At 41.1% G+C, this 26,897-nt stretch overlaps 1 protein-coding gene across 3 annotated transcripts in view; it reads left to right on the top strand.

Moving 5' to 3' along the window:
- Nucleotides 1-26,897, top strand: part of WDR11 (WD repeat domain 11) — a 136,566-nt gene that overhangs the window by 29,813 nt on the left and 79,856 nt on the right. For all 3 annotated transcript variants that reach the window (XM_056529748.1, XM_056529749.1, XM_056529750.1), the window contains exons 8-11: nt 1,582-1,780; nt 16,666-16,769; nt 19,571-19,741; nt 22,869-22,953. In XM_056529748.1, coding sequence (XP_056385723.1) covers nt 1,582-1,780; nt 16,666-16,769; nt 19,571-19,741; nt 22,869-22,953 — 559 coding nt within the window. The remainder of the gene's footprint in view (nt 1-1,581; nt 1,781-16,665; nt 16,770-19,570; nt 19,742-22,868; nt 22,954-26,897) is intronic.

Here is a 26,897-nt window from a genome sequence, read left to right as displayed (position 1 = left end):
TCTTGTTCCTCGCAACCGTTGGCTGCTGTTAGCAGCAGAGAACAGTCACTGACCTTCATCAGTACGAACTCCGATCCCAATTATATTGAACCACCTAGATCGCGAGGTCAATGACAGCCATACTATCTAAGTGATCAGAAGCCATGTGCTGGTGTGTGATGACTCTCTTCCCTTTAGCCAGTTTGTTGTCATGGCAGCTAGGGCCTTTATGTATTCCTCTATGGCTGTCAGGGTTCTTCTTCTATTACACACTGGCCCATTGCAGAATGTAATTGAAGGCCATCAATAATTTCACAGTAAACTGTACAAGTGATAACACAAAGTAACACGTGTACAGGCATATGCCTCTTCGACTTCAGTGGTCCAAAGGTAACAAATAGTGACTACATTTGGGTATTTTCCTGAACATATATGTTTTGTACTGTGTTATGTGTTGTTATGTGTTGTACTCAAAAGTGGTTACTAGCTAACTAGGTTTGGACCATTGAAGTCTGTCTGTGTCATATTTGTCAGTATCCCATCACAGCTTATCTTGTCAGAGATAGAATATGCGTAGGAGAATGAGCTCAGGTAAACTGGCTTGTGGTATTGAGTTTTCATGTTCAAATGTGCAAAACTTTCTCTTCCTCATTGACTGGTTTGATTCAGTAGCAGATTTATACACATCATACATTGCAAATCTGGTAAAGATTAAACATAACAGATCATCTGCTGCCAATATAAACTAAGTTCTTCTACATAATCATCTTGGGCAGTAAGATAAGGCAACAAACCAGATGGTAAAAGGTCATATCGGAAAGCGTTTGGAGATTCAAGAATAAAAGTTTTATGTACAATTCCTTGGTCCCAAGTATTATTGTATTCGTACACATCTTTTGGTTGACACAAAGATTAATCTCCTACCTTAATACCAGTGTTTGCGGTCTTTTATCACTATGGCAACAAAAAGAGGCAACTGAACAAAAACTGAGAAACCAAAGGAAAATAAAGGGCAGCAGCATCAATTTTGTACTGTGTAACAGCTGCCGGGTGTCAGGCATCAGCATGGGATGAAATGAGTGCAAGCCATTCTATGAAGAATTAATGAAGATTCGGGGACACCTGCAGATGAGTCTCGCTTGCAGAGCCAGAAACCCAAAGTGTGAATTAGCCGCCTTCTCTCCTGAGCGGTATTTGTATTCCCTAATTCCTGTTCGTACAGCTTTATGAATTGTATTAATTTTTGCTTCCGGGAACAAAAAAAACTAAAACGCAATAGGGATTGAGGTCTGAAAAATAAGTTTGTTTTTCCTTCATAGATTAAATGGTGTAAAGCACAGCTTTAGGCTTGCCATTACATCATGGAAAATCATTGTATTTTGGCTATAGAGGCAAACTTAATAAACTATGCAAACTGCTGTGATTGTGAGCTCCCTAAATGAGTCCCCGGGGGGGTTGTTTTTAATAGCTTTATTCATCATTTTTACATGGAAGTCAAGCTCAACTTCTCCACATTATGTCATCTCTCCAATGGGACATGTCACTTTAACTGAATTAATCGTGTGTGTTTTTCTTTTTTATTTATTTTTTTATTCTTGCCAGAGTCTGATCCAGTGCCGGAGATGACTTATGATTTGCGCTGTCAATGTGATGCTATTCGGGTTACTAAGACAGTGCGCCCATACAGCATAACCTGCAACCCTATTAATGAGAATGCTGTCGCCCTTATTATCAGCGATGGAAGGGTCATGATTTGGGAGCTGAAATCTAGTGTTCCTGGGAGAAAGATGCGCAATACCAGGTTGGATTAAATACATTCTAATATACATTGAACTATTTTGATGTTTAGCTTATGCACTTTGACAGAAGATTGTTTGCAATGGTTTAGGGCTTGTATGAATTTTAAAACATGGCTGATTTATTTTAGAAGCAATATAACTCTTGTCCCTCTATGGACTATGTCTGATAGCAGCAATATTCACTGGTTAGGCTGGGTTTAAAAAAAAGGAAAAAAATCCTCCTTTTCGACTTCCCTGCCACTGCAGTTTTGAAGCTTACCAGATCCTGCTGATGAATTTTTCCTGTTCCTCTTGAACATGTCCATGCAGCCAATCACTGGGCACAGTAGTGAACCACCTCAGCCAGTGATTGGCTGAACAAGCGTTTCCTTGTTTAGAGACAGAGACTAAGAAGCTAGGAAGGAGATCAATAAGGACCTGCAAAACCTAGAGCTGCAGCCGCAAGGGTTTGGTAAGTGAGTATTTATTTTTTTTTTCTTCATTCTATTAAAATAAAAATCCCACTGGACAACCCTTTTGAGAGAGAACTGTGATTTACTGCTGCAAGCAAGATTAAGACTTATACTGTTTTGTTTTTAGCCTAAGTCATGTACTGTAATGTACCTATAGGCTTCTGTTCAGAAATATGCTTCTAGGGTCTCTGTTTGACATTTCCACCAGGGTACATTATAAACATTTATTTTATTGGATTTTTATTGGAGAAAAAAAACTTTATTTTATTGGACTGTCAATGGCAGTTGGATCCAAGAGTTATCTAGAGTTCAAAAACATATGCTCTGTTCACAGAATAGGGGAAAAGGCCCACTCAGCCAATCATTATTTGAGACAGGACATCAGTGCCTGAGATTTTTGCATCCTGTTTTTGCCGAGATGAATCAATCTTGGAAGATGTGGACCATTGCGCTCAACATGAAGAGTTGGGCCCCATTCTTAAAATTGCAGGGGTCCCATAGGATGGACGGACTGCCCTCCTCCCCCCCTCCAGATCAGACATTTGTCCCCTATCCTGTGAATAGGTCATAGGTTTTGAAAGGTGGGTAACCCCTTAAAGTTTGGGAATACTTTAAACCAGTGGTATACCAGTTAAGATGCAGTTGATGTTGTTGTACAGTGGACATATACAATTGTGATGACAAAAAAAAAAAAAAATTAACTCCCCCCCCCCCCCCCCCCCCCCCCCAAAAAAAGAAAAAAGTTCAAAAATGTAAATATACTTATGAGAAAAAGTTGACATTAAAAACAGAGTAAGGTGACTGACCACCCCCAAAAATCTAAGTGTTTGTACTGTGTACTACCTAATATATACTCTGGGTTTATAGTATAGAAAAGCTGACTCCTTTAGGCTATTTAGTAAAAAAAAATATATATATTATATAATTTTTTTTTCTTAAAATAATGTGTTAAAGGCAAATGCATATATTATTCATTACCTAATCAAAAAAATGGACATCTGTATATTTGCTAAGTTACCATAAAAGATTTCATGCATTAAAAAAACCACTACAAAATGTACACTATGAAGACAAAAATAATCTAATTAAAAGAGCAGTCCGCTCTGTATTGCAGGACCTTGTCAATAGTCACTTATACTTAAAGGAATAGTCTAGTGCAGACTCTTTCAACTCCGTTGTGCCCGGGCTGAAAAAAAAGGAAAATAAACTTTCACTCACCTTCCTGCGTTCCCCCAGAGCGCCACTACAGCTGTTTGGTCTTCCTGTCCCATCTTCTGCCTTCTTTCTGTGCACGGATCGGAATGCCTGTCACACAGCACTCAGCCTATCACCAGTGGCAGCGACATCCCGACTCGGCCGGTGATAGGCTGAACACAGTGTGACGATCTGTGCACAGGAAGAAGGAAGAAGACTGGACCGGATCAGCTGTAGCGGCGCTCCAGAGGAATGCAGGAAGGTGAGTGAAAGTTTTTCATTTTTTTTTCTTTTCCGGCTGGGCAGAACGGAGTTGGAATAGTCTGCACAAGACTACTTCTTTTAAGATAGGACTATTGTAATACAGCTGGAGAAGCCTCTCCATTGGCGGTGGGCGCTTCTGGGTCTTTAGGTTGTGCAAATCAAGTATAGTTGGCAGTGGCTGTAGGGAAACATATCTGAAGCTCTGATCCTTATTATCACAGTATCTGACAATTGGTACACTTTCTGGCAGTCCTCATCAGAAATACCTTCCACCTTTCTAGTCTCCTTTGAGAAAGATTAAGGGTCTGAAATGGTATATTTGCTGTATTCACAATGGAGTTAGGCGATAATACCTTTTTTAATATGCTGATCATTATGTACAGTAATGTAAGTTTTATCACAGCTCTCATGGAGTAGCTAACAGAATGTCAAACATACCGCATGCTTATAAGGTTGGTAGATTTATCTAAAGATTCTGCATCAAATCTCTTTTTATAGCACCTCAAAAGATTGCAGTCTCAGCTCTATGGCTTGTATCAGATGCCATTAGAATGAATAAGATAACAAATCTATATTTATCTGTAATGGAACTCAGGCTCTCTATAGAGTATGTATAGGTCTTTTGTTGGTGGTATACCACCAACATCATACCTGCAACAAATGGCTATGGTTGATGTCAAAATTTAAGAATACATATAGCCCCTTGCAGGGAAAAAAGCATATACGATTTTTTTGCAGCTTCTGTTTAGGAGAGAGCTATTTGTTGCTCTTTCCTACATACATTAGTTGAAGTATACTGCCAAAGTGCATTACTTTGTCCTTCATTATGTTAATAGAATCTTATGGATATGTTTTATAGTGCAAATGTCACTTAAAACATTTGACATCTCAATCTTTTTTCTTTGATCGGTCTGGGTCACTAGAACGCACTAGTTAAGTGCGTCTTTCTTCTCTGCAGCAGACTGGTTCCATAGACTTGTATAGATTTTATCTATTGCAGCAAGTAGAGAGACTGGGAGAAAGGCACTAAGCTGAATGCTTCTCCCCACTAATTCTAACCATCAGTGGGGTCTCCGCACCCAGCCTCCGATCAATCAAAACTTTTGACCAGTCTCTTTTCAATGTAAACAAAAAATGTTTAATCAGATTGCGTCTTTCATTTTTTTTTTTAAAAGGCCTGTGAAAAATGAAAGAAGAGATCTGATTGGTTGCTATGTGCAACACAGCAACTTTTCCTCCGGACAAGTTTTGATAAATCTCCCACAATGACTTTTCAGGATAAGCAGCCCTGTCTGTGTACATAAGGAGCAGCACTATCCTTGGCCATTATATTACTTGTATATAGTATTTTTCAGCGGATTTCTGCTCTGCGGGCTTCATCTGTAATTTATAGTTCTACCAGAGATGGTGGCCGGAGTCCCCCCCTCCATAGATTTGTATTGGCTTGCCTTGCAGACACAAGACAAAGTTGAGCTGATTTTCAAAGTGAAATACAATCTCACAAGAGGGAGAGAAGAAGTCTGGAAAAATAAGCATTTTTGTTTGATAAGATATATTACAAGGTTTCTTAAATTTGCTTGTACAGTTAATTGACCTGTGCAAAGTTTGTCCAAATGACAGTGCCTATTTAATGTATATCCTAGGAGCTAATTCCAAGAAATTCCCCAGACGCAGGGTTCAGGCGCAGTCTACTCAGAGCCTTCGAAGGAGGATACTTTTTAACAAGACCCAGTGCAGTATTAGGTTACAATGAATAATGCATTTTAATATAATGGTTCCGATGTGGGCATTTAGGGGTTTAGCATCCCTTTCTGAAGGATCTTTTGTCTGATACCATTCTAATGTACCCATATTCCCATGGCAACAAGACTTGTTAAACTCTGCCTTAAACTTGTATGGAGCGTTTCATTAGCATATAATTTGTTTTATGTGGTATCCAAGATGTGTGCAGGATAAGCTACGCATTTAAAAAGTGCCGCTGGTTACATTCCGAAGAAAGGCGACCTTATAGAAATGTTTCACAGAATCTCCTCCAGCTCTTTTATAATGTGAAGATTGTACAAAATGTCACTATTACTACCTTAGCTGCTATATAAGCAAATGTATCTCTTACCCTGCCCTCGCTCCCATAGTATTTAACATTCTCGGCTGGTGTATTTATTGAGTTCATCCGCACAGTGTTTATTCTGGATTATTAAACTCCAGCTTGTAGGCATAATCAAGTAATTATCTGTCATTTCACGGAATGCTGCCATTTGATAAGACGCAGAAGGATTCCCTGCAGCAGTCCATGTTATTAGCCTCCTGTATCTCCCTTACAATTACCATATGTTCTGCATTGGAGTATGTTCTGATGGGGAAATAAAGCCAGCATCATCTTTGGTAATAGAGCGCCTAAAAGTGCCTGACTTTGTGGAGAATGTGATGCGCTTTGCATTGTGGCCTTTCCTAATCCTCAATGCTCCGTTACATCCGTTGTGGTTGCTTCTTGTGATTGAAAGTCTGACATTTTTAAATGGGGGGGGGAAAAATAATCAATTATGTTAAGTCCTGATCCTGTTTTATAATCTGGAAATTAGGGATCGACTGATATCGTTTTTTTAGGGCCGATACCGATAATCGGTGGAGGTTAGGGCCGATATTCCGGTATAAGTTATCGGCTATTTAACCCCCTGCGACACCGCTGCAGATCATTGATTTAAAGCGGGCGCTTTAAATCAATGATCTGCAGTGGCTTTTGCGGGGCCATAGGCCGCCGCCGCCACCCGCTTCTCTCCCCTACCTGTCAGGGTGGTCCGGGCCTTCCATCCATCGTTCCTGTAGTGTCCGGGGGCGTTCCAGGTGGAGGGTGAACCGTTCCGGGCTGTCCTTCTTCTCCGGCGGTCATCTTCTCCACTCCGGGCAGGCTCCGGCCTAGTACGCTGCATAGACGCCGCTGCGCAGTGACGCCCGTGCGCAGCGGCGCACCTGACGTCACGGCGTAGCGGCGTCTATGCAGTGTACTAGGCCGGAGCCTGCCCGGAGTGGAGAAGATGACCGCCGGAGGACAGCCCGGACCGGTTCACCCTCCACCCGGAACGCCCCCGGACACTACAGGAACGATGGATGGATGGCCCGGACCACCCCCATTACGAGTGAGTTAAATTTTTTTATTGACCTGGGGAGGGTGGGGGAGGGGCAAAAATCCATAACTGTATACCGCCGAGCATCACGATGGGGGGTGCAACGCGGTGCGGTGGGTCGGGGGGGTGGCGGTCGCGGTGCGGTGGGGGCGGTGCGGGGAGCGGGGCATTATCGGCTTATCGTTAAGATAATTGCCGATACCGATAATGCCCAAAATCGTGATTATCGGACGATAATATCGGCCATACCGATAATCGGTCGATCCCTACTGGAAATCACTGCTTTGCCTAGTTTTTATAGCTCTTCAACAATTTCATCTCTTAGTACATTGGAAAGGTTGGTGATACACTAAACCGACTTTAATTTTATTTAAAACAGATTAAAGGGGTACTCCGGTGAAAAAATGTTTTTTTTTTTTTTTTTTTATCAACTGGTGCCAGAAAGTTAAACAGATTTGTAAATTACTTCTATTACAAAATCTTAATCCTTCCTGTACTTATTAGCTCCGGAATACTACAGCGGAAATTCTTTTCTTTTTTAAACACAAAGCTGTCTGCTGACATCATGACCACAGTGCTCTCTGCTGACACCTCTGTCCATTTTAGGAACTGTCCAGAACAGCATATGTTTGCTATGGGGATTTCCTTTTACTCTGGACAGTTCCTAAAATGGACAGAGATGTCAGCAGAGAGCACTGTGCTCATGATATCAGCAGACAGCTCTGTGTTTCAAACGGAAAAGAATTTCCACTGTAGTACTCAGCAGCTAATAAGTACAGGAAGGATTACGATTTTTTAATAGAAGTAATTTACAAATCTGTTTAACTTTCTGGCACCAGTTGATTTAAAAAAAAAAATAAAGTTTTTTTCACTGGAGTACCCCTTTAAGGCTAAAAACATAATATTCAAGTCAAAGTAAAAATAATTCAGATTTCAGACCCCACTATTTATTGACCCCAGACATAGAGTGCCACAATATATTTGGACTCCAGACATTGTGTCTCACAATTTATTCAGACCCCATGCGTCAGGCCCTACAATTTGTTTGGACCCCACAATTTATTCATACCCCATTTTGTCCTCAATTAATTTAAATCTCAGACATTAGAGCCTACAGTTTTAGACCCCCGGCATCAGACTCCACAATTTATTCAGAAACCAGAAATCAGCCTAATTCAGACCCCAGTTCAGAGGAGACAAAAAAGAAAACACCAATTTATTTATTTTTTATCTCCCTTGTGCCTGACTTTTCTTGTTTTCAGGACCCTACACACACAGATTCTGACATCAGCTGCCACTATGATCTTAAAGGGGTACTCCGCCTCTAGACATCTTAGGAAATAAGATGTCTGATCGCGGGAGTCCTGCCGCTGGGCCCCCCCCCCCCCACGAGGAGTGGTGGTATTCCGGCACTTGCAGGTCTAAGGCAGCATGCACAAGCAAGGACAGGTGTGAATGCCGGTAAGGTAGGAAGTGGATCTAGGCGGCGCAGCTTCAGTAGTAGTAAACGTGATATTGAGTCCAAAACGAAATTGCACTCATCATCCACTGGTTTATTCAGTACTGTACAGGCATAGATAAGCTGAGGCAGGGGTACACCGGGACAAGTTGGCAAGTTGTTTCGCGCTGGTTTGCGCTTCTTCTAGCCGGAGAAGAAGCCAGCTTGAAGAAGCGCGAAACAACTTCCCAACTTGTCCCTGTGTACCCCTGCTTCCGCATATCTATGCTTGTACCGTGTTGAATAAACCAGTGGATGGTGAGTGCAATTTGGTTTTGGACTCTTTCTTTGTAAATCATATAGTTATGGCAGGTTTAACAATACATGTCCCCTAATGGCACCGGTGCATGTGCATTACAAATAATCACAAAATAGGTCTGGAGCCATGGACAGTACATGGCATCTCCGACTGTAGGCAGGGTTTAGTTTAGTGTAAAGAGCATCTGTTATCTCTTTCGGTTTTATTAACCCCTTAAGGACTCTTAAATCATAACCCTTTCAATTTTCCACCTAAAAATCCATATTATGGCTTATTTTTTGCGTCACCAATTCTACTTTGCAGGGATATTGGTCATTTTACCCAAAAATTCACGACAAAACGGAAAAAAAATCATTGTGCGACAAAATCGAAGAAAAAACGCCATTTTGTAACTTTTGGGGGCTTCCGTTTCTACGCAGTGCATATTTCGGTAAAAATGACACCTTATCATTATTCTGTAGGTCCATACGGTTAAAATGATACCCTACTTTATATAGGTTTGATTTTGTCGTAAAATCATAACTACATGCAGGAAAATTTATACGTTTAAAAATGTCCTCTTCTGACCCCTATAACGTTTTTATTTTTCCACGAACAGGGCTGTAGGGGGGCTCATTTTTTGCGCCGTGATCTGAAGTTTTTATCGGTACGATTTTTGTTTTGATCTGACTTTTTGATCACTTTTTATTCATTTTTTAATGGTATAAAAAGTGACCAAAATACGCTTTTTTTGGACTTTGGAATTTTTTTGCGCGTACGCCATTGACTTTGTGGTTTAATTAACAATATATGTTTATAGTTCGGACATTTACGCACGCGGCGATACCACATATGTTTATTTTTATTTACACTGTTTTATTTTTTTTTATGGGAAAAGGGGGGTAATTCAAACTTTTATTAGGGAAGGGGGTTAAATGACCTTTATATGGCGTGTGTTAACATGCCTGTGATCAGCGTTATCGGCGCTTGACTACTCCTGCCTGGATCTCAGGCACGGAGCAGTCATTCGTCGATCGGACACCGAGGAGGCAGGTAAGGGCCCTTCCAGTGTCCTGCAAGCTGTTTGGGACGCCGCGATTTCACCGCGGCGGTCCCGAACAGCCCGACTGACTAGCCGGGATACTTTCGCTTTAGAAGCGGCAGTCAGCTTTGACCGCCGCTTCTAAAGGGTTAATACCGCACATCGCCGCGATCGGCGATGTGTGGTATTAGCCACGGGTCCCGGCCGTTGATGAGCGCCGGGACCGACGCGATGCTTCATATCGCGGGAGCCGGTGCAGGACATAAATATACGTCCTGCGTCGTTAAAAAGTTAAAAGGGTATTTCTGGATTTTTTTAAATTTGACTATGCTACAGGGGCTGTAAAGTTAGCGTAGTTCATAATATAGTGTCTGTACCTGTGCGTGATGGTTTTCTCACAATTCTTCTGTGATTTTCACCCCAATATTTATTTTTAACACTGTTGTCTCAGATTTTTCCCAGCTTGCAATGTGGCCGAGACCTGACTCACTAGTCAGCTGATGACAGGGAGCCTGTCTGCTTCAATGGGTGGAGCGAACGCTTGGTGGGAGAAAGATCAATCTGCAACTAATGCAACAGCTGTAGGCACCCTGCTTGAAAACCACAGGTCTTTTGTTTCAATGGGTGGGGTGGCTGATGTGTGGGAGGGAGGAAAATGGAATTGTGGGATTTGTAGTCAAAAAAAGAAAAGTCAAACAGGAAATACAAGTTCACAAAAAGCTAGCCAATGTATTTTTGTAATCTCACAACATAGCCATTTAGCCCCAAGACATGCGCAGATCCTTCCTAAGCATGTCCATTACTGTCTGCCAGGTACATACTAAAATCACCTTATGGTGGATCACCCCTTTAAATACTTGCATTCCTCATGAAATAATTCTGAAACTTAGACATACATTTTATTGTAATCTATTAAACTTTGTTATTTTGTACTGTTCCTGTGCTGCTGGTACCCACCTGTCCCTGGTCCTCTGTCATCTGTACAGGATGATGCTATCTCCTGATTAAAGCATGATCCTTTATGGTGTTTAAGACTTAAAGCATTAATAAAGAGAACATGGCATCACAGCATTGCTCAGAGGAATGTCCAAACATTCTTTCCAAATCTTTATATAAGGAAATCCTAAGGATGTATTATAATATTGTTGCGCAATGAATATAATATTGTGATTAAGTACTATTTAAGCATCTATACTATAAGTACCCTGTACATTAGGGTGCCATACATTGCTGAGAGTCTTTTTATGGGTAACCCCTGAGGACGCTGCATTATTGCGAGTACCTCTTATTGCTTGATAACTTTATTATTCTTGGTGCGACACTAGATACATGTAGCTGTATGCACTAAATGTTAAATCAGTGCGGTGACATTTGGTCCTCTGGTTATGGGCGACTCTATTTATGAAGTATGTTGTTGATATACAATTAAAATAATATACAACATTTTGTATTCAGTATAGAGCATCTGTATATGATCTGGTGGACTATCAATTTGGTCCAATCCTAAGATTAGATACTGGAAATCCGGCATATACCAGAATTTGCATTAAGCATCTCCTGGTATATTTTAAACACTTCACATTGGGTGTTTTTATCTTTTTGGTTTGATTCTTATTAGACTAATAAAGGTTAAGTTTTAATTTCTCCCCGCTCTAATCTGTATTGTTGTTTAGGCATAATTTTCCAAATCTCTATATAAGCAATTCAATTCTCGTTTCAAGCCATTTACACATTGCCATTGGCACTGTATAATTGTTCAGAGATCACACTTCTATCTTTAAGTAGTAGCAGTATGATCACCTTCTGAAAACTCTAAAGTTGACAGAATACAGTACGGTATTTTGGGGCAAGTGTGATACTCCAGGGACTCAACAAATCTTTGACATTTAATAAATTAGATTTCCATGTTTTCTTTACACGGCAGTATAACACAGCAGACAATGCTATTCTGCTTATCATTGGCAACATAAGTCTGAAAGAATTGAGTGTGAACATGGTCTAAACATAATCCCTTTTGGTCAGTTTTACATGTTCTGGCTTCTAGAGTGAGAGAAAAATGGCTACCATCACTAGGAACCTCTTATAGAAGCTTTCTGGCCATTTTTGCCCATGGCAATAACTATGCCATATTGAAGGGGTTATCAACCATAAGATGATTATAGTACGTACCTGCCAGACAGTAATGGACAAGGCTCAGGAAGGATCTGCACTTGTCTTGGGGCTAAATGGCTATGTCATGAGATTACCATAACACTGTGGCTAGCTTTTTGGGAACTGGCATTTCCTGTTTGAGTTTTTCTTTTTTTGCCTACAAATCCCATAATTCCATTTTCCTCACCCCCACACATCAGCCACCCTACCCATTAAAACATAAATGAGCTGCATCCATTCAAAATACCTGTGGTTTTCAATCAGGGTGCCTACAGCTGTTGCATTAGGTGCAGATTGATCCCTCTCCCACCAAGCGATCACTCCACCCAGTGAAGCAGACAGGCTCCCTGTCATCAGCTGACTAGCGAGTCAGGTCTCAGCTGAATTGCAACCTGGAAAAAATCTGAGACAACAGTCATTTTTTATGCTGTTAAAAATAAATATTGGGATTAAAATCACAGAAGAATTGTGAGAAAACCATCACACACAGGTACAGACACTATATTATGAAGTACACTAACTTTATAGCCCCTGTAGCTTAGTCAAATAAAAAAATTCCTGGAATACCCCTTTAATGCTAACTAAAACTAAGGGCATCTGCCAAAATAAAATTTTGGTACCACAAGGACACCTATCTTTTAAACCTGTTAAATGTAATGGTCCACAGTATTTTCTAATTCCTTTAAGTGCCCATACTTATCTATTCATTTTTGCTGTCAAGTGAACACTTTATGATTGGTGAATTGCTGTCAAAGAAGACTGTTGTCAGAATGCCCTGCAGGCCATGTGTATAGGGTGTTTAAGCTCGTGTGACAGCTATTCTGCTGATTAGCAATTGCTGGGTAAGAGCTGTCATGCAACGTCTCCATCGAAGTAGACTTGTGCTTATCGCTGCTGTCGGCAGCAGGAGGCTTAGTTACAAAGATTTGTAATCCGTCTGTTTGAGAGATGGAATAAAATAGGAAGGTTCAAACAAGAAAATGACACGGGTGTCATTTTGTGTGTAGGTCTAGTTAGTGTAAATACAAAAGGGAATGATGGTGGTTGCCAATGTCAGAATGTTTCTTTTTTTACAGAACATTCCAATTTAAAATCTGTAAATGGTGGCTCTATGTCCTGCAAAATGACTGAAGTGACAAAACTCAGCAAGAGACTTTATAGTGCTGTCTTGAATGGGAGGCCCATAAATAAGGGCCGGTATTTGCATTTTAGAAAATACATGGTTATGGGGATATCATGTTATAATTTTTTTTTACTTTATTTTTATGATTTCCGGTTTATTTGTGTATGTTAGGCATGTACAAATTGTCCCGGAAGTGAAAGGGTTACAGGGAAAGTCCACCTTCGCAAGCATTTTCTATTGTTTAGTGCATATACAGTAGATTTACTTTATTTTAACTATAGTACTGTTTCATATCTTCAGCTTCTCTGTAGACCTGTGTGTCACTATGGTAACAGACTACAAAGTGTGTAGTCTGATATTGCTTCCCTGCCATCTCCTAATAAATTTGCTAATTAACCAAATGTATGTTAGGAAGAAGAAGGGAACAGATGGAAGGTAATATGACAAAAAAATTGAACTACACAAGGTTTATTTGTTTTCTGTTGGGAAGAGGCATAGGAGCTGTAGACACAAAACAGTAGGATATGTTTAATGAAGACTATTTGCAGAGTTGCTTCATTTTATGTGTATTCGAAAAATAAAATAAATAGCTTGCAATTGTAAACATAATCTGTCCAGCTTGATATGTGAGTAGAAGGATCAGTGGCTGTCCACCATTTTTTCCTCTCTATTATAATAATCACACCTTTTGGTGCTATGGATATGTTTTGCCCCACAGCGGCTATACAATGCTAATCTAATGGGTCCCTGCTAGACCATTAAAAAATTGTCTGAAAAATCATATAAGATTTGATTAGTGGCAGCGCTATTGAGGACTTAATGAATCTGCTTGTCACACACATGGCAGCAAAATGGGCAGATCGCAGAGACCACGTCTCCCATATTCAAAACTTCTTTCAGATGACTAGAGAAAAGCAAGAGATACATCAAGGAGCAATAGATGAGGATCTAAATAAAGCCATAAATGATTAAAAAAAAAAACTGGAAGGACTTTTAATCTGTGAAATGAGGGATTTATGGGAAATAGCTACATTAGAAAAAGACTTAGAGTGGGATTTAGTACCAAAAGGATTACAAGTACATAAAGCCCTATCAGGAGACTTGGGGGATCCAGACACTTTGGAGGAATGCAACGGTATGTCTCATAATTTCTCAAAACAGGCTGTATTGTTTATTATACAACAAAGGAAAAACAACCTTTTGAATGCAAAAACAGAAATAGCACACATTTTTTGAAACCTACAGCCGTTTAAGGATTACCAAGAAATAATCCATCTATCCGGTAGTATCAAACATTGTATTAAACTAAAAGAAGATGAAATCTTAAAGAAAAAACTGAAGAAATTTGTGAGGGATGCAGTACCCAATGACTCACACCTATTTGTGGAAAATGCTCAGTCAAATGGGAAACTGTATACTGTGGATGAATCAAAAGGGGATACCAAAAGAGGCTCACAGTATGATTATAATTTTTTTTTGGAAAAAGAGAACAAAAAACAAGAAAAGAGGCACAAGGGGTGGGAAATTCACCCCAAAAAAAAAACTAACAACGAATGTGGACAAGGGAAGTCAATATGGGGATCAGGAAAATACGTTTGCTAAATGATTGGCAAACATGTAAACAACTTCGTCCCAACCCTACCAAAAAATTAAAAAAGAGCTATTCAATTTAACTATGGAGGGTTTAAAAAAAAAAAAACAGAGATGGATTTTATTTATATAAAAAATCCCCAAATTTCCGCCTTCTACCATATACCCAAGATTAATAAGTCAACAGAGAATCCTCCAGACAGGCCAATTATATCTGGAGTGTAATATCTAACTTCTAACCTCTCCAGATACGTAGACACGCACTTACAAAAATGTGTATCAAAATTACCTGCCTATCTAAAAGGTTCAAAGCATAGTTTACAAATTTTACAAGGTATTAAATGGGAGTCTGATTTTATTTTAGGGATTTTGGATGTCACGTCCCAATATACGGCAATTAAACATCAAAAGGGCCGAGCTGCTTCAGAATTCTTTTTAAATCAAGAACCCGAATTTTTAACCCCTCAGGTGGATTTTATTGGTCAATGTATTGATTTTATTCCCCATCATAACTATTTTATTTATGATGCACATTTTTACTTACAGCAATTGGGCACCACCATAGGGACCAGATTTGCGCCAAGTTATTCTAATTTATATATGGGGTAATGGGAACAACTCTTTATACATCCTGGTGCCCACTTGGTGACAAATCTGGTCCTATGGCGACGCTTCATAATTGACATCATTTTTATATGGAAAGGGGATGAACTCAGTCTGACCGAGGTTTTTAACTAATTTTAATAAAAATGAATTTTATCTTAATTTTACTCCAGTAATAAGTTGGACAGAGATTAATTTTTTAAACCTGACTCTTTATGTGGAAAATGGGTGTTTGCGTACTAAAACTTACCAAAAAAATTACCAATAGTAACAGCTTTATCTATGCCACAAGTTGTCACCTCCCCATATGGCTTGAAAACATCACCAGAAGCCAATTTGTGAGACTCCGTAGGAATTGCACACAGGACTATGAATAAAAAAATTTAAAAAAAAGAAGCCAAGGAGTTACAGAAAAAAAAATAATGATATTGATACCCTCACTCAGACCATAAATGATAAGAATATGAGTAAGCCAGATGCCAGTGAAAGTATAGGGGAAACAACAGTCAAAATACCAATAATCACCACCTATAATTCTTAGTGTCCTTCTTTAAAAGATCATTAAAAATATATATATATTTGTACCGAATGTATTTTACAGGGTGGTAGAACAATTGGAGAACTGCTGCCAAAAAATCCATCTTTTGTGTTCAGAAAAACACAAAATATAGGGAACTTGGTGGCGCTCACAGTAAAAAAAAAATCCTAAATAGAAAAAAAAAAATTCCCTTCAAAAAACAGGTTTCTTCCCCTGCCGTATGTGTAAAGTGTGCACACTTACAGGAATACCTACACCAAAACTGACAGTAAAAAATAGAGATGGGACTTTTGAGATGAAAATAAACACCCATATCAACTGAAAATCAAGGGGTGTTATATATGGTATTAATTGCCCATGTGGTAAAACATATATAGGATGTACTAAAAGATTGTTATCCAAACGTATTGGGGACACCTGTATAATATAGAGAGAAAATATCAGGGACACCCCTTGTCCAAGCACTGCATGGATAATATATATATATATATATATATATATATATATATATATAAAATCAATTATCTAAAGCTGAAGGCAGGTGGATATTCAACCTTAACACATTGGTCCCGTTTGGCCTTAATGTTGATTTAGAAATGTTTGCCGTTTTAGCATAAAAGGTAAATCATCGTCATGATCCCTATAACCATGTTCACATGGTGCATCTTTTTTTATATGCATTTTTTTTTATATCAAGACATTCAAGCTTTTTGGATTTCATTCAACATGCATGATCTATTATGATATAAATACATATATGACCGTATTGCCCAATATAAGTACAAGTCTGCAAACTAAAGTGAAGGTTATATATAGCTAAGTCTCAGGAGGCCAGGGTATCCCTGAGGAAGGAAAACACTTTTTCCGAAACGCCGTTGTAGTAACATTTTGGCCCAACCAACTATCTGTAGTGACGTACTATCAGTTATGTACTTATGCATGTGGATTACTACCGAGCAGATTCATTAAGTCCTCAGTAGCGCTGCTGCTAATCAAATCTTAAGTGATATTCCTCTATATTGTTGTGAATGTATAAGCATACGCTGCTATAATACTTGTTTTATCTCTACAGTGGCTCAAATGCATGCACATTATATGCTCCACTGTCATTCTGTGGGAAACCAGTGGAGCTTCTGCTGAAGAAACGTCCAGATCTCTCACTCGACAGTATGATTGGTAAGAGACTATTATAAGCTGAGACATCTCCCTGTATCGTTTACTGCATCACACAACATCTGACAGACCCCATTTTACTGTTAAAGGGAACCTGTTACAAAGTTTAACCCTATATAACGAGTGGCGACACATAATAGAGGTTAATATCAAGTGTCCTACAATGCCTGGATGTCTGCTGCCACATCTATAAATGTGGAGAAAACAACTTTTATAAATGTCACACGCGGTATGTAAATGAGGCTTAAATAGTTAGGCATGTGGCTGCTGAAGTAGTCATGGCTCCTCGGGCTGTAATCACTGAAGTAATCCCAGGGTGCCGTGACTGCTTCAGCAAGCTGCATGCTTTGTGACTACTTGAGCATGCCTGGTGACTACTTAAGACTCATTTACATACTGCATGTGACATTTATAAAAGTTGTTATCCCCATTTTCAGACATGCCAGCAGACATTCAGGCATGGCAAACACATATTACCTCTTTTACGTGTTGCCACTTATTACAGTATATAGTGTAAAACTTAGTGATAGGTTCCCTTTAAATGTGACAGAATTGGTAGAACAGCTTTTCTAATAGGATGGCAATATACCGTATATACTCGAGTATAAGCCGAGTTTTTCAGCACGATTTTTCGTGCTGAAAACACCCCCCTCGGCTTATACTCGAGTGAACTCCCCCACCCGCAGTGGTCTTCAACCTGCGGACCTCCAGAGGTTTCAAAACTACAACTCCCAGCAAGCCCGGGCAGCCATCGGCTGTCCGGGCTTGCTGGGAGTTGTAGTTTTGAAACCTCCGGAGGTCCGCAGGTTGAAGACCACTGCGGCCTTCAACATCATCCAGCCCCCCTCTCACCCCCTTTAGTTCTGACTACTCACCTCCGCTCGGCGCTGGTCCGGTCCTGCAGGACTGTCCGGTAAGGAGGTGGTCCGGTGAGGAGGTGGTCCGGGCTGCTATCTTCACCGGGGAGGCCTCTTCTAAGCGCTTCGGGCCCGGCCTCAGAATAGTCACGTTGCCTTGACAACGACGCAGATACGTCGTTGTCAAGGCAACGGCTCTATTCCGGGCCGGAAGCGCGGAGAAGAGGCGCCCCCGGTGAAGATAGCAGCCCGGACCACCTCCTCACCGGACCACCTCCTTACCGGACAGCCCTGCAGGACCGGACCAGCGCCGAGCGGAGGTGAGTAGTCAGAACTAAAGGGGGTGAGAGGGGGCTGGATGATGTTGAAGGCCGCAGTGGTCTTCAACCTGCGGACCTCCGGAGGTTTCAAAACTACAACTCCCAGCAAGCCCGGACAGCCGATGGCTGCCCGGGCTTGCTGGGAGTTGTAGTTTTGAAACCTCTGGAGGTCCGCATGTTGAAGGCCGCAGTGGTCTTCAACCTGCGGACCTCCGGAGGTTTCAAAACTACAACTCCCAGCAAGCCCGGACAGCCGATGGCTGCCCGGGCTTGCTGGGAGTTGTAGTTTTGAAACCTCTGGAGGTCCGCAGGTTGAAGACCACTGAGGGCGAATGATGAGAAGAGGATGATGAAGGGGGGGGGGGGTGTGGGGATGATGAAGGGGGGTGGGGATGATGAAGGGGGGGGGGGGATGATTACAAGGGGATGATGAAGGGGGGATGTGTGGGATGATAAGGGGATGTGTGGGATGATGACAAGGGGATGATGAAGGGGGGATGTGTGGGATGATGACAAGGGGATGATGAAGGGGGGATGTGTGGGATAAGGGGATGTGTGGGATGATGACAAGGGGATGATGAAGGGGGGATGTGTGGGATAAGGGGATGTGTGGGATGATGACAAGGGGATGATGAAGGGGGGATGTGTGGGATGATGACAAGGGGATGATGAAGGGGGGATGTGTGGGATGATAAGGGGATGTGTGGGATGATGACAAGGGGATGATGAAGGGGGGATGTGTGGGATGATAAGGGGATGTGTGGGATGATGACAAGGGGATGATGAAGGGGGGATGTGTGGGATGATGACAAGGGGATGATGAGGATGTTAATGACGGGTCTGGATGATGACAGGGGGGGGATGAGGTATTTCCCACCCTAGGCTTATACTCGAGTCAATAACTTTTCCTGGGATTTTGGGTTGAAATTAGGGGTCTCGGCTTATACTCGGGTCGGCTTATACTCGAGTATATACGGTAGTCAAATGTTTCTTTGCTGCAACTCTGTGGAACAAATTTGTCAGGTTTATACAGTATATACATTTTTGGTAACTTTATTAAAATTCTAAATCTTAATTGAATTTCGATTTGGATCAATGTTCTACTAAGCATTTAAGGGTATATTCACTTTGAAAGTTGCTTTTGTAAGAAGGGTCACCCCAAGGATAAACTGATCATGGCTTGTCCCACAGTTGGGACCTTCAGTAATTGGATGTACACTGTAGGAGAAACAGCAAGTGTCCATTTCCCCTACAGCAACACTACAGAAAAAAAAGGGAATCATGCTGCTCCAATTAAAACCAATGACTTGTCTGTGTTATGCACGGGCATGATGGGTCCTTCAGTGTGGAAAACATACTTTGTAGTTATTCTCCACTAAGGCTTAAAGATGAGCATATATGACAGGGAAATTCTCAAGTACGGTATCTCCAGTTATTCTATTGAAAGTGTGTTTCCTCAGACAGGCTATGCCTGTAAAGCTCTTCTTCAATTTATTTCAATTAATTGTTCATGTGTTTCAAATTGTTTTTATTTCTCTTCCTGTTAAAGATAATGGTTTTATATTTCCCCAATCCTTACCTGTTGACTTCTGTCTGCCTGCACTCACACACCTTTGCTTCTTTGCAGCAGGCCAGAGCCTTTCTGACTCTCAGCAGTCTGTGAGTCCTCAGGAAGTGCACCTCAAGTTTCTGCTCACTGGCCTCCTCTCTGGATTGCCTCAGCCCCCGTTTGTGGTGAGAATGTGCCCTCCCCTCACCACAAAAAATATCACACACTACAAACCCCTCCTTGCTGTCGGTAAGTTGTAGTTTTTATTATCAGCTTTAAATATATTGAGCAGTAATAATGTCTTTTTGTAGATTTTTTTTTTTTTTTTTTTTTTAAGATATCATCTCCTGAATCCATTTCCAACAGGTGGAGTTCACATATTACATTTTCAAAAGCCTATGGACCTATTTACATTGAATTCTGCAGAAAAAAAATAACTTTTTTAGTTGCTTAAAGTCTGTGTAACTGTACATAGATGGCATAGATCTGCTTATGGCATAGATCTGAATGCATACTAGCTGTGTCTTTTTCTCCTCATCTTCTCCTTCTGTTTTTCCCTCCCCTTCCTTTTGCCTTCTACTCTCCCATTCCTGTAACTTTCCCTCTTCCTTACAATGTTAGAGAAAGCATGTTCAGATCTCTGTGAAGAGAGAAAGTAAAGCATCCAATTCTTCTGGGGAGAGCAGATCACACAGATTGTATTGGGAGTATAAATCGGGAAGAAAGCTCACACACTTGAAGGTCTTCTAGGGGAGAGAGGGACATCAGACAGACTGTGTTTGACTTTAGAGAGAAAGCAGAGTACCCAGAGCAGACAGAGGGGTGGGGGTATTACACACTGCTAATCAGAGAAGAAGGAGAGAGATACGTTGTGGACCCTAAAAGAGAAAACTGTGCTTAGAACTGGTGAAGGCCGCACCATCTTTGACACACAGACCCCATTTTCTTTCTTTTACCTTTCTACACCACAAAATAATTTAAAGACTGACTCCAGATAAAAACTGTTTCTCCATATTTTTTTCCCAACTACAAAACCTTCCATACCACTCTCTTTTTCCCTCTTGGCCACGTCTCAATTGAACCGCTTGCATAGTGACTGCCGATTTGTCACCATTTAGCAGCAGGATGACTTCTGGCTCTCCACCTTATTGGACTCTCACTACTGGCACAAAATGGGGGGGCTTTTTTAAACCCACTGAGAGGGAGGACAAACTGACCCACTATAGAGACATCGTACGTAGTCAGTTGGCCAATGCCTATTTGCACCATCGTCCATCCTCTCGCAGGTCTTACTCGGGGGGCTCTCTGCGCTCACATTCCACTGCTATGGCTGCTGGGGAAGGGTGGGGTGGCAGTAGCAGTACCAGCTCCATCAGCAGCAGCCTGAGTCTACGGTCGCTGATGAGTAGCTTTCTTCACCCGCATAGTGAAGCAACTCATCAGCAGCAGGTAGACCTGGAGGAAGACATGAACCAGCAGGTGGTGGCATCCGCTGGACTTCTGGACAGCCAAACTTGATTTGTAGCCACAACTAGCAGAGTTTACCCTGGAAAAGCTGTCCTGCTCGGCCAGTAGTGTGCCATCAGAGCGGGTGTTTAGTGCGGCGGGGGCCATAGTAACCCCAAGGAGAACTAGTCTGTCCACAAAAATGTGGAGAGACTGACTTTTGTGAAGATTAATCAAGCATGGATCAGCCTTTCCACCCACCAATGCTTGATGCATCAGAGTAGATTGACCATGGTGCCACACCAATACTTCACAAATATGGATAGGGCAAAACATATTTAAGGTGCTACTTCCCAGTTAGACATTCCTCCGCATCAGACCACAAGTAAGTATTGAGGATATGCATTAGCTAAAACTTAGCTTTTCTTAGGATAAAATATGTGTACCCAATTATTTTTTTTTAAATCAAACAAAAGGAAAGATGTGCAAAAACACCATGTGCCACCTACACCACCAAGTATTGATGTGATGCAAAGACCTCTAAAAGGTGGAAGGGAACAACGTATGGTTCATTTAAACCGATGGGGGTAAAAACTTCCCCTGTAGGGCCCTACTCGAGTATTATTAATTCCCTTCTTGGTAAGTGTTACTCGCCCTAAAAAGGGTGGCTTCACACAGGAACCTCTCCCTATTTCCTCCTAAAAACCCTGTGAAATGGCAGTGTTGTAGGTTCCTGTCTGGGGCCACCCTTTTTAGGACAAGTAACACTTGCCAAGAAAGGAATTAATAATGCGAGAGTACCACCCGAAGACTCTCAACAGAGAAGCAAACTGGTAAAATCTCTCATTTCAGTTTTTGTTTTTTTTCCAGCTTCTTTCAACATATTTAATCTATCAGTTCCTCATGGATTCTAAGATTTTTGCTTTCTGTCTTTTAAAAACCCTGATTACTTGCCGTATTTTCCAGCATATAAGACTACTTTTTAACCCTGGAAAATGTTCCAAGTCAGGATACGCTGGGTGTCGTCTTATACGCCGGGTGCTACAGTCGGCCGGGACTGCCTACTTTGCCCCCCCCCCCCCCCCCAGATTAATTTCCCCCATCACATTCGGGACATCCCTGTGTCCCGAAAGATCTTTTAGGGACACAAGGATGTCCCGGTTACCTTTCTGCGGCCCTGCGTTAACTTTAAAAACACAGGGGGCGCCGGGAGGTAACTATACTGCCAACGTAATGTAGGGGGAACTATACTGCCAACCTAATGTGGGGGAACTATACTGCCAACCTAGTGTGGGGGAAACTCTGCTGCCAACCTAATGTTGGGGGAACTATGCTGACAACCAAATGTGGGGGGAACAATGATGCCAACCTAATGTGGGTAGTACCTCGAGGGGTAGTCTTATACGACGAGTATATCCCAAGCTCTATATTGTAACTGTTGGGGGTCGTCTTATACGCCCAGTCTTATACGCTGGAAAATACAGTACTTAAAAAAAAAAAAACATTTATTTACTAATACCGGAATACCCCTTTTAACTTACGTTTCTGCCTTAGTGACTTGACTGCTGGAATTTTTCCAGGGATTAATGTGAAGGCAGAGAGTGTGCGGGTAATGAAGCCTTTTAATAAACAAAGCCTGTACTCTGAGGTAGAAATTATGGTTAATGATGGGTATTTATTCTGTCCGTAGACAATGTAGTAATGAAATGGGAGGATGGTGCATTCAGCTGTTGGTAGAAAACTAATGCACCAAAGCAGTCATTCCAACGTAAGCTGCCAGTGCAAATGAAAAATCTTTTTTTTGCCTTGATAATGTGATTAGAACATCATTATTAAAGCACAAGACAAGGAACTAGTGCACTCGTTTATTGTGCAATCATCATGTATGTAAAAGCCGGCTTGTAGTTCAAGAATGTTTTTTTATTTACAGGTACAAGCAATGGTTCAGTCTTTGTGTATAATCTAACCAGTGGACTGCTTCACAAAGAGTTAAACATACATTCCTGTGAGGTCAGGTGAGTTGTATGGTAATGCCACACAGTGGAAAGTTAGGCAATTCACATAGTCTTAAAATGCTAATGGGGGCACAGCAAACAGACTGTACAGCTTTTACAGATCCACTGATCAAAGTCCACTTTTACTTCAAGTGACACTCCCAGGGGTTTAACATAGATTGGAAAATTCCTTAATATTGCATCCCATATGGAACATCTGCACCAAAAATAACTGGTATTGATCAGAGTATTATGATATCTTATATACTTGGAACATTTTGGGAGGCAATGATAAGCAACACAGAAAGAAATACAGCTATGACACATGGCTCTTTGATTTTAACCACAAACACATACAAACTTTGCAGGTTTAAGAGAAAGAAGGGTTTAAAAATGTTAGGAAACATTACTCTTAAGCTGACCATAGACATTTAAGGGGTTGTCTGAACTTATATTTTTTTGTGCAGACTGCCTGCTTAAAGTAAAAAATAAAACAAAAAACCCCAGTACTTACCTTTCCTGTTCCTCAGCAGCCTGCTGGGGTTTTTTGTTAAATTTTTTACTTTTAGCAGGCAGTCTGCACAAAAAAAAATTCAGACAACTGGCTGTGGTGGGACACTACTGTGGCCAGTGATTGGCTGGAGTGGCAAAATGACGTGTTGTCTACAACATAGGGAAGTGAAGCATGGATGAGATCGGGCACTGTGATAACGGAGGTTGTGGGGGAGTACAGGCTTTTTTACTTTTAGCACACTTACCTAAAAAAAATAACTACTGGCTTGACCCATTTGTTAAATCAAGAAAATATATCCCTTTATAAAAACATTAACTGCCCCATCCCTGCAATCTTCAACAAACTAGCAGGCAACAATGTGCATAATCCACAGTATACAGAAAACATGGCTTGCACTAGGGACTATGGGGGAGATTTATCAAACCTGTCTAGAGAAAAAGTTGCCGAGTTGCCCATAGCAACCAGATTGCTTCTTTCATTTTTGAAAAGGCCTCTGGAAAATGAAAGAAGCGATCTGGTTGGTTGCTATGGGCAACTGGGCAATTTTCTCTCTGGACAGGTTTTGATAAATCTCCCCCTATATCCCTCCTACACACCTTTTATGCAGCAAACTGAACAGAGTTGCTTTCAAAGACGAAAAACAAACTGGCACTTCCCAGTGCCACGGAAAGGTGACTGCTGTTTTGCACTTGATTGCACTTCTACACGTGTCTGTAAAGTGTGTGAGGGTCTAGAACTTTGAAGGAGTGCTGGTAAAGCAGGTTTTCTGAGAGCTAATTCTCTTGCGTTAGCTACAGTCATGGCCGTAAATGTTGGCACCCCTGAAATTTTTCTAGAAAATGAAGTATTTCTCACAGTAAATGATTACAGTAACACATGTTTTGCTATACACATGTTTATTCCTTTTGTGTGTATTGGAACTAAACCAAAAAAGGGAGGAAAAAAAGGAAATTGGACATAATGTCACACCAAACTCCAAAAAAAGGATGGACAAAATTATTGGCACCCATTGAAAATTGTGGAAGAATAAGATTGTTTCAAGCATGTGATGCTCCTTTAAACTCACCTGGGGAAAGTAACAGGTGTGGGCAATATAAAAATCACACCTGAAAGCAGATAAAAAGGAGAGAAGCTCACTTAGTCTTTGCATTATGTGTCTGTGCGTGCCACACTAAGCATGGACAAAGAAAGAGGAGTAGACAAGTCTGAGGACTTGAGAACCAAAATTGTGGAAAAATATCAACAATCTCAAGGTTACAAGTCCATCTCCAGAGATCTATATTTGCCCTTGTCCACAGTGCGCAACATTATGAAGAAGTTTCCAACCCATGGCACTGTAGCTAATGTTCCTGGGTGTGGACGGAAGAGAAAAATTGATGAAAGATGTCAATGCAGGATAGTCCAAATGGTGGATAAGCAGCCCCAGACAAGTTCCAAGGATATTCAAGCTGTCCTGCAGTCTCAGGAAGCATCAGTGTCAGCGCGAACTATCTGTCGACATTTAAATGAAATGAAATGCTATGGCAGGAGACCCAAGAGGACCCCACTACTGACACAGAAACATAAAAAAGCAAGACTACATTTTGTCAAAATGAACTTGAGTAAGCCAAAATCCTTCTGGGAAAACGTCTTGTGGACAGATGAGACCAAGATAGAGCTTTTTGGTAAAGCACATCATTCTACTGTTTACCGAAAACGGAACGAGGCCTACAAAGAAAAGAACACAGTACCTACAGTGAAATATGGTGTAGGGTCCATGATGTTTTGGGGTTGTTTTGCTGCCTCTGGCACTGGGTGCCTTGAATGTGTGCAAGGCATCATGAAATCTGAGGATTACCAACGGATTTTGGGTCGCACTGTACAGCCCAGTGTCAGAAAGCTGGGTTTGCGTCCGAGATCTTGGGTCTTCCAGCAGGACAATGACCCCAAACATACGTCAAAAAGCACCCAGAAATGGATGGCAGCAAAGCGCTGGAGAGTTCTGAAGTGGCCAGCAATGAGTCCAGATCTAAATCCCATTGAACACCTGTGGAGAGATCTTAAAATTGCTGTTGGGAAAAGGCGCCCTTCCAATAAGAGAGACCTGGAGCAGTTTGCAAAGGAAGAGTGGTCCAACATTCCGGCTGAGAGGTGTAAGAAGCTTATTGATAGTAATAGGAAGCAACTGATTTCAGTTATTTTTTCCAAAGAATGTGCAACCAAATATTAAGTTAAGAGTGCCAATAATTTTGTCCAGTCCATTTTTGGAGTTTGGTGTGACATTATGTCCAATTTGCTTTTTTTCCCCTCCCTTTTTTGGTTTAGTTCCAATACACACAAAGGGAATAAACATGTGTATAGCAAAACATGTGTTACAGCAATCCTTTTCTGTGAGAAATACTAAATTTTCTTGAAAAATTTCAGGGGTGCCAACATTTACGGCCATGACTGGATAAGGCTATTTATCAATGATGGTAAAGAAGGGGATGGTGGGTGCAGGCTGTGAGTGAATAAAACTTAATAACCTGCATAGAGCTTTAAATTAAGTTAATTAAGAGTTTTAAATTCTTGGTAAGACACTGGAGTTTATGCTTTGAGGTTCTTAAACTGATCACTGGTTACACACTTTAAATGATGTAAATCAATAAGCCAGTTTACTACGAAGATGCTTGGGTAGATTAACACGTGTGGTAATCCTGCTGCACTTATCCATAGCTGAGGACATCATTTTATCAGATGTAGCTAGAATTTGTATTGCAGAACTTTTTCTTTTACACAATGAAGAAGATGTAACCAATTCGCAGGATAGCAGACATAGAGATATCTTCTAAACTTCACACCTGGATTATTTAACTTGGAGAATATATGTGTGTGTATATTTATAACAGTTTACCATGTGGTTGAAGGAAAACTAACCATTTTAGTAATGCTTTAAATGCTTCTTTGACTTGGACACCACTATTATTCCCAAATGTAGATGCAGATCTCTGTATGTATAGGATGTGATATGTGACAAGATGCAGGCAATAGGGTAGTAAGCAACTGTCTACATTTCACACACATACAAGCCAAGAATGCCATGATCGACAGGGTGCCAACAGCCTTTACTCCCGACCAATCTGTGATGATATCAGGTAACTGCAGGTCAGCTCCCATTCATCAGTGGGTGTTGAGCTGCAGTTACCTGGCACAACCACCATACAATGAATGGCGCAGGGTTTTCTGCCACTTTCACTGTGTAGCGCAGTGCACCGACCAGCTTATCTGCAAGTTTGACTGGTGGATAAGCCGTCAATCATATAGTCCCGGAAAACCCCTTTGGGAATTAAAGAGTAGGTTTTTGTTTTTCTCCGAGATGTCACATATAGGCCCGACCTTAATTTGAATTTTTGTCTCTGTGCAGAACCTTCTATTAATGATTTCTCCTACTATGATGTACAATATAATATTATCATTCCCTGTCCAAATAACC

The sequence above is a fragment of the Hyla sarda genome, chromosome 7, assembly GCF_029499605.1.
Source record: "Hyla sarda isolate aHylSar1 chromosome 7, aHylSar1.hap1, whole genome shotgun sequence".
NCBI classification, from domain to species: Eukaryota; Metazoa; Chordata; class Amphibia; order Anura; family Hylidae; genus Hyla; species Hyla sarda.
The sequence above is the reverse complement of the archived record's forward strand: the minus strand, read 5'-3'. Positions and strand labels throughout refer to the sequence as shown.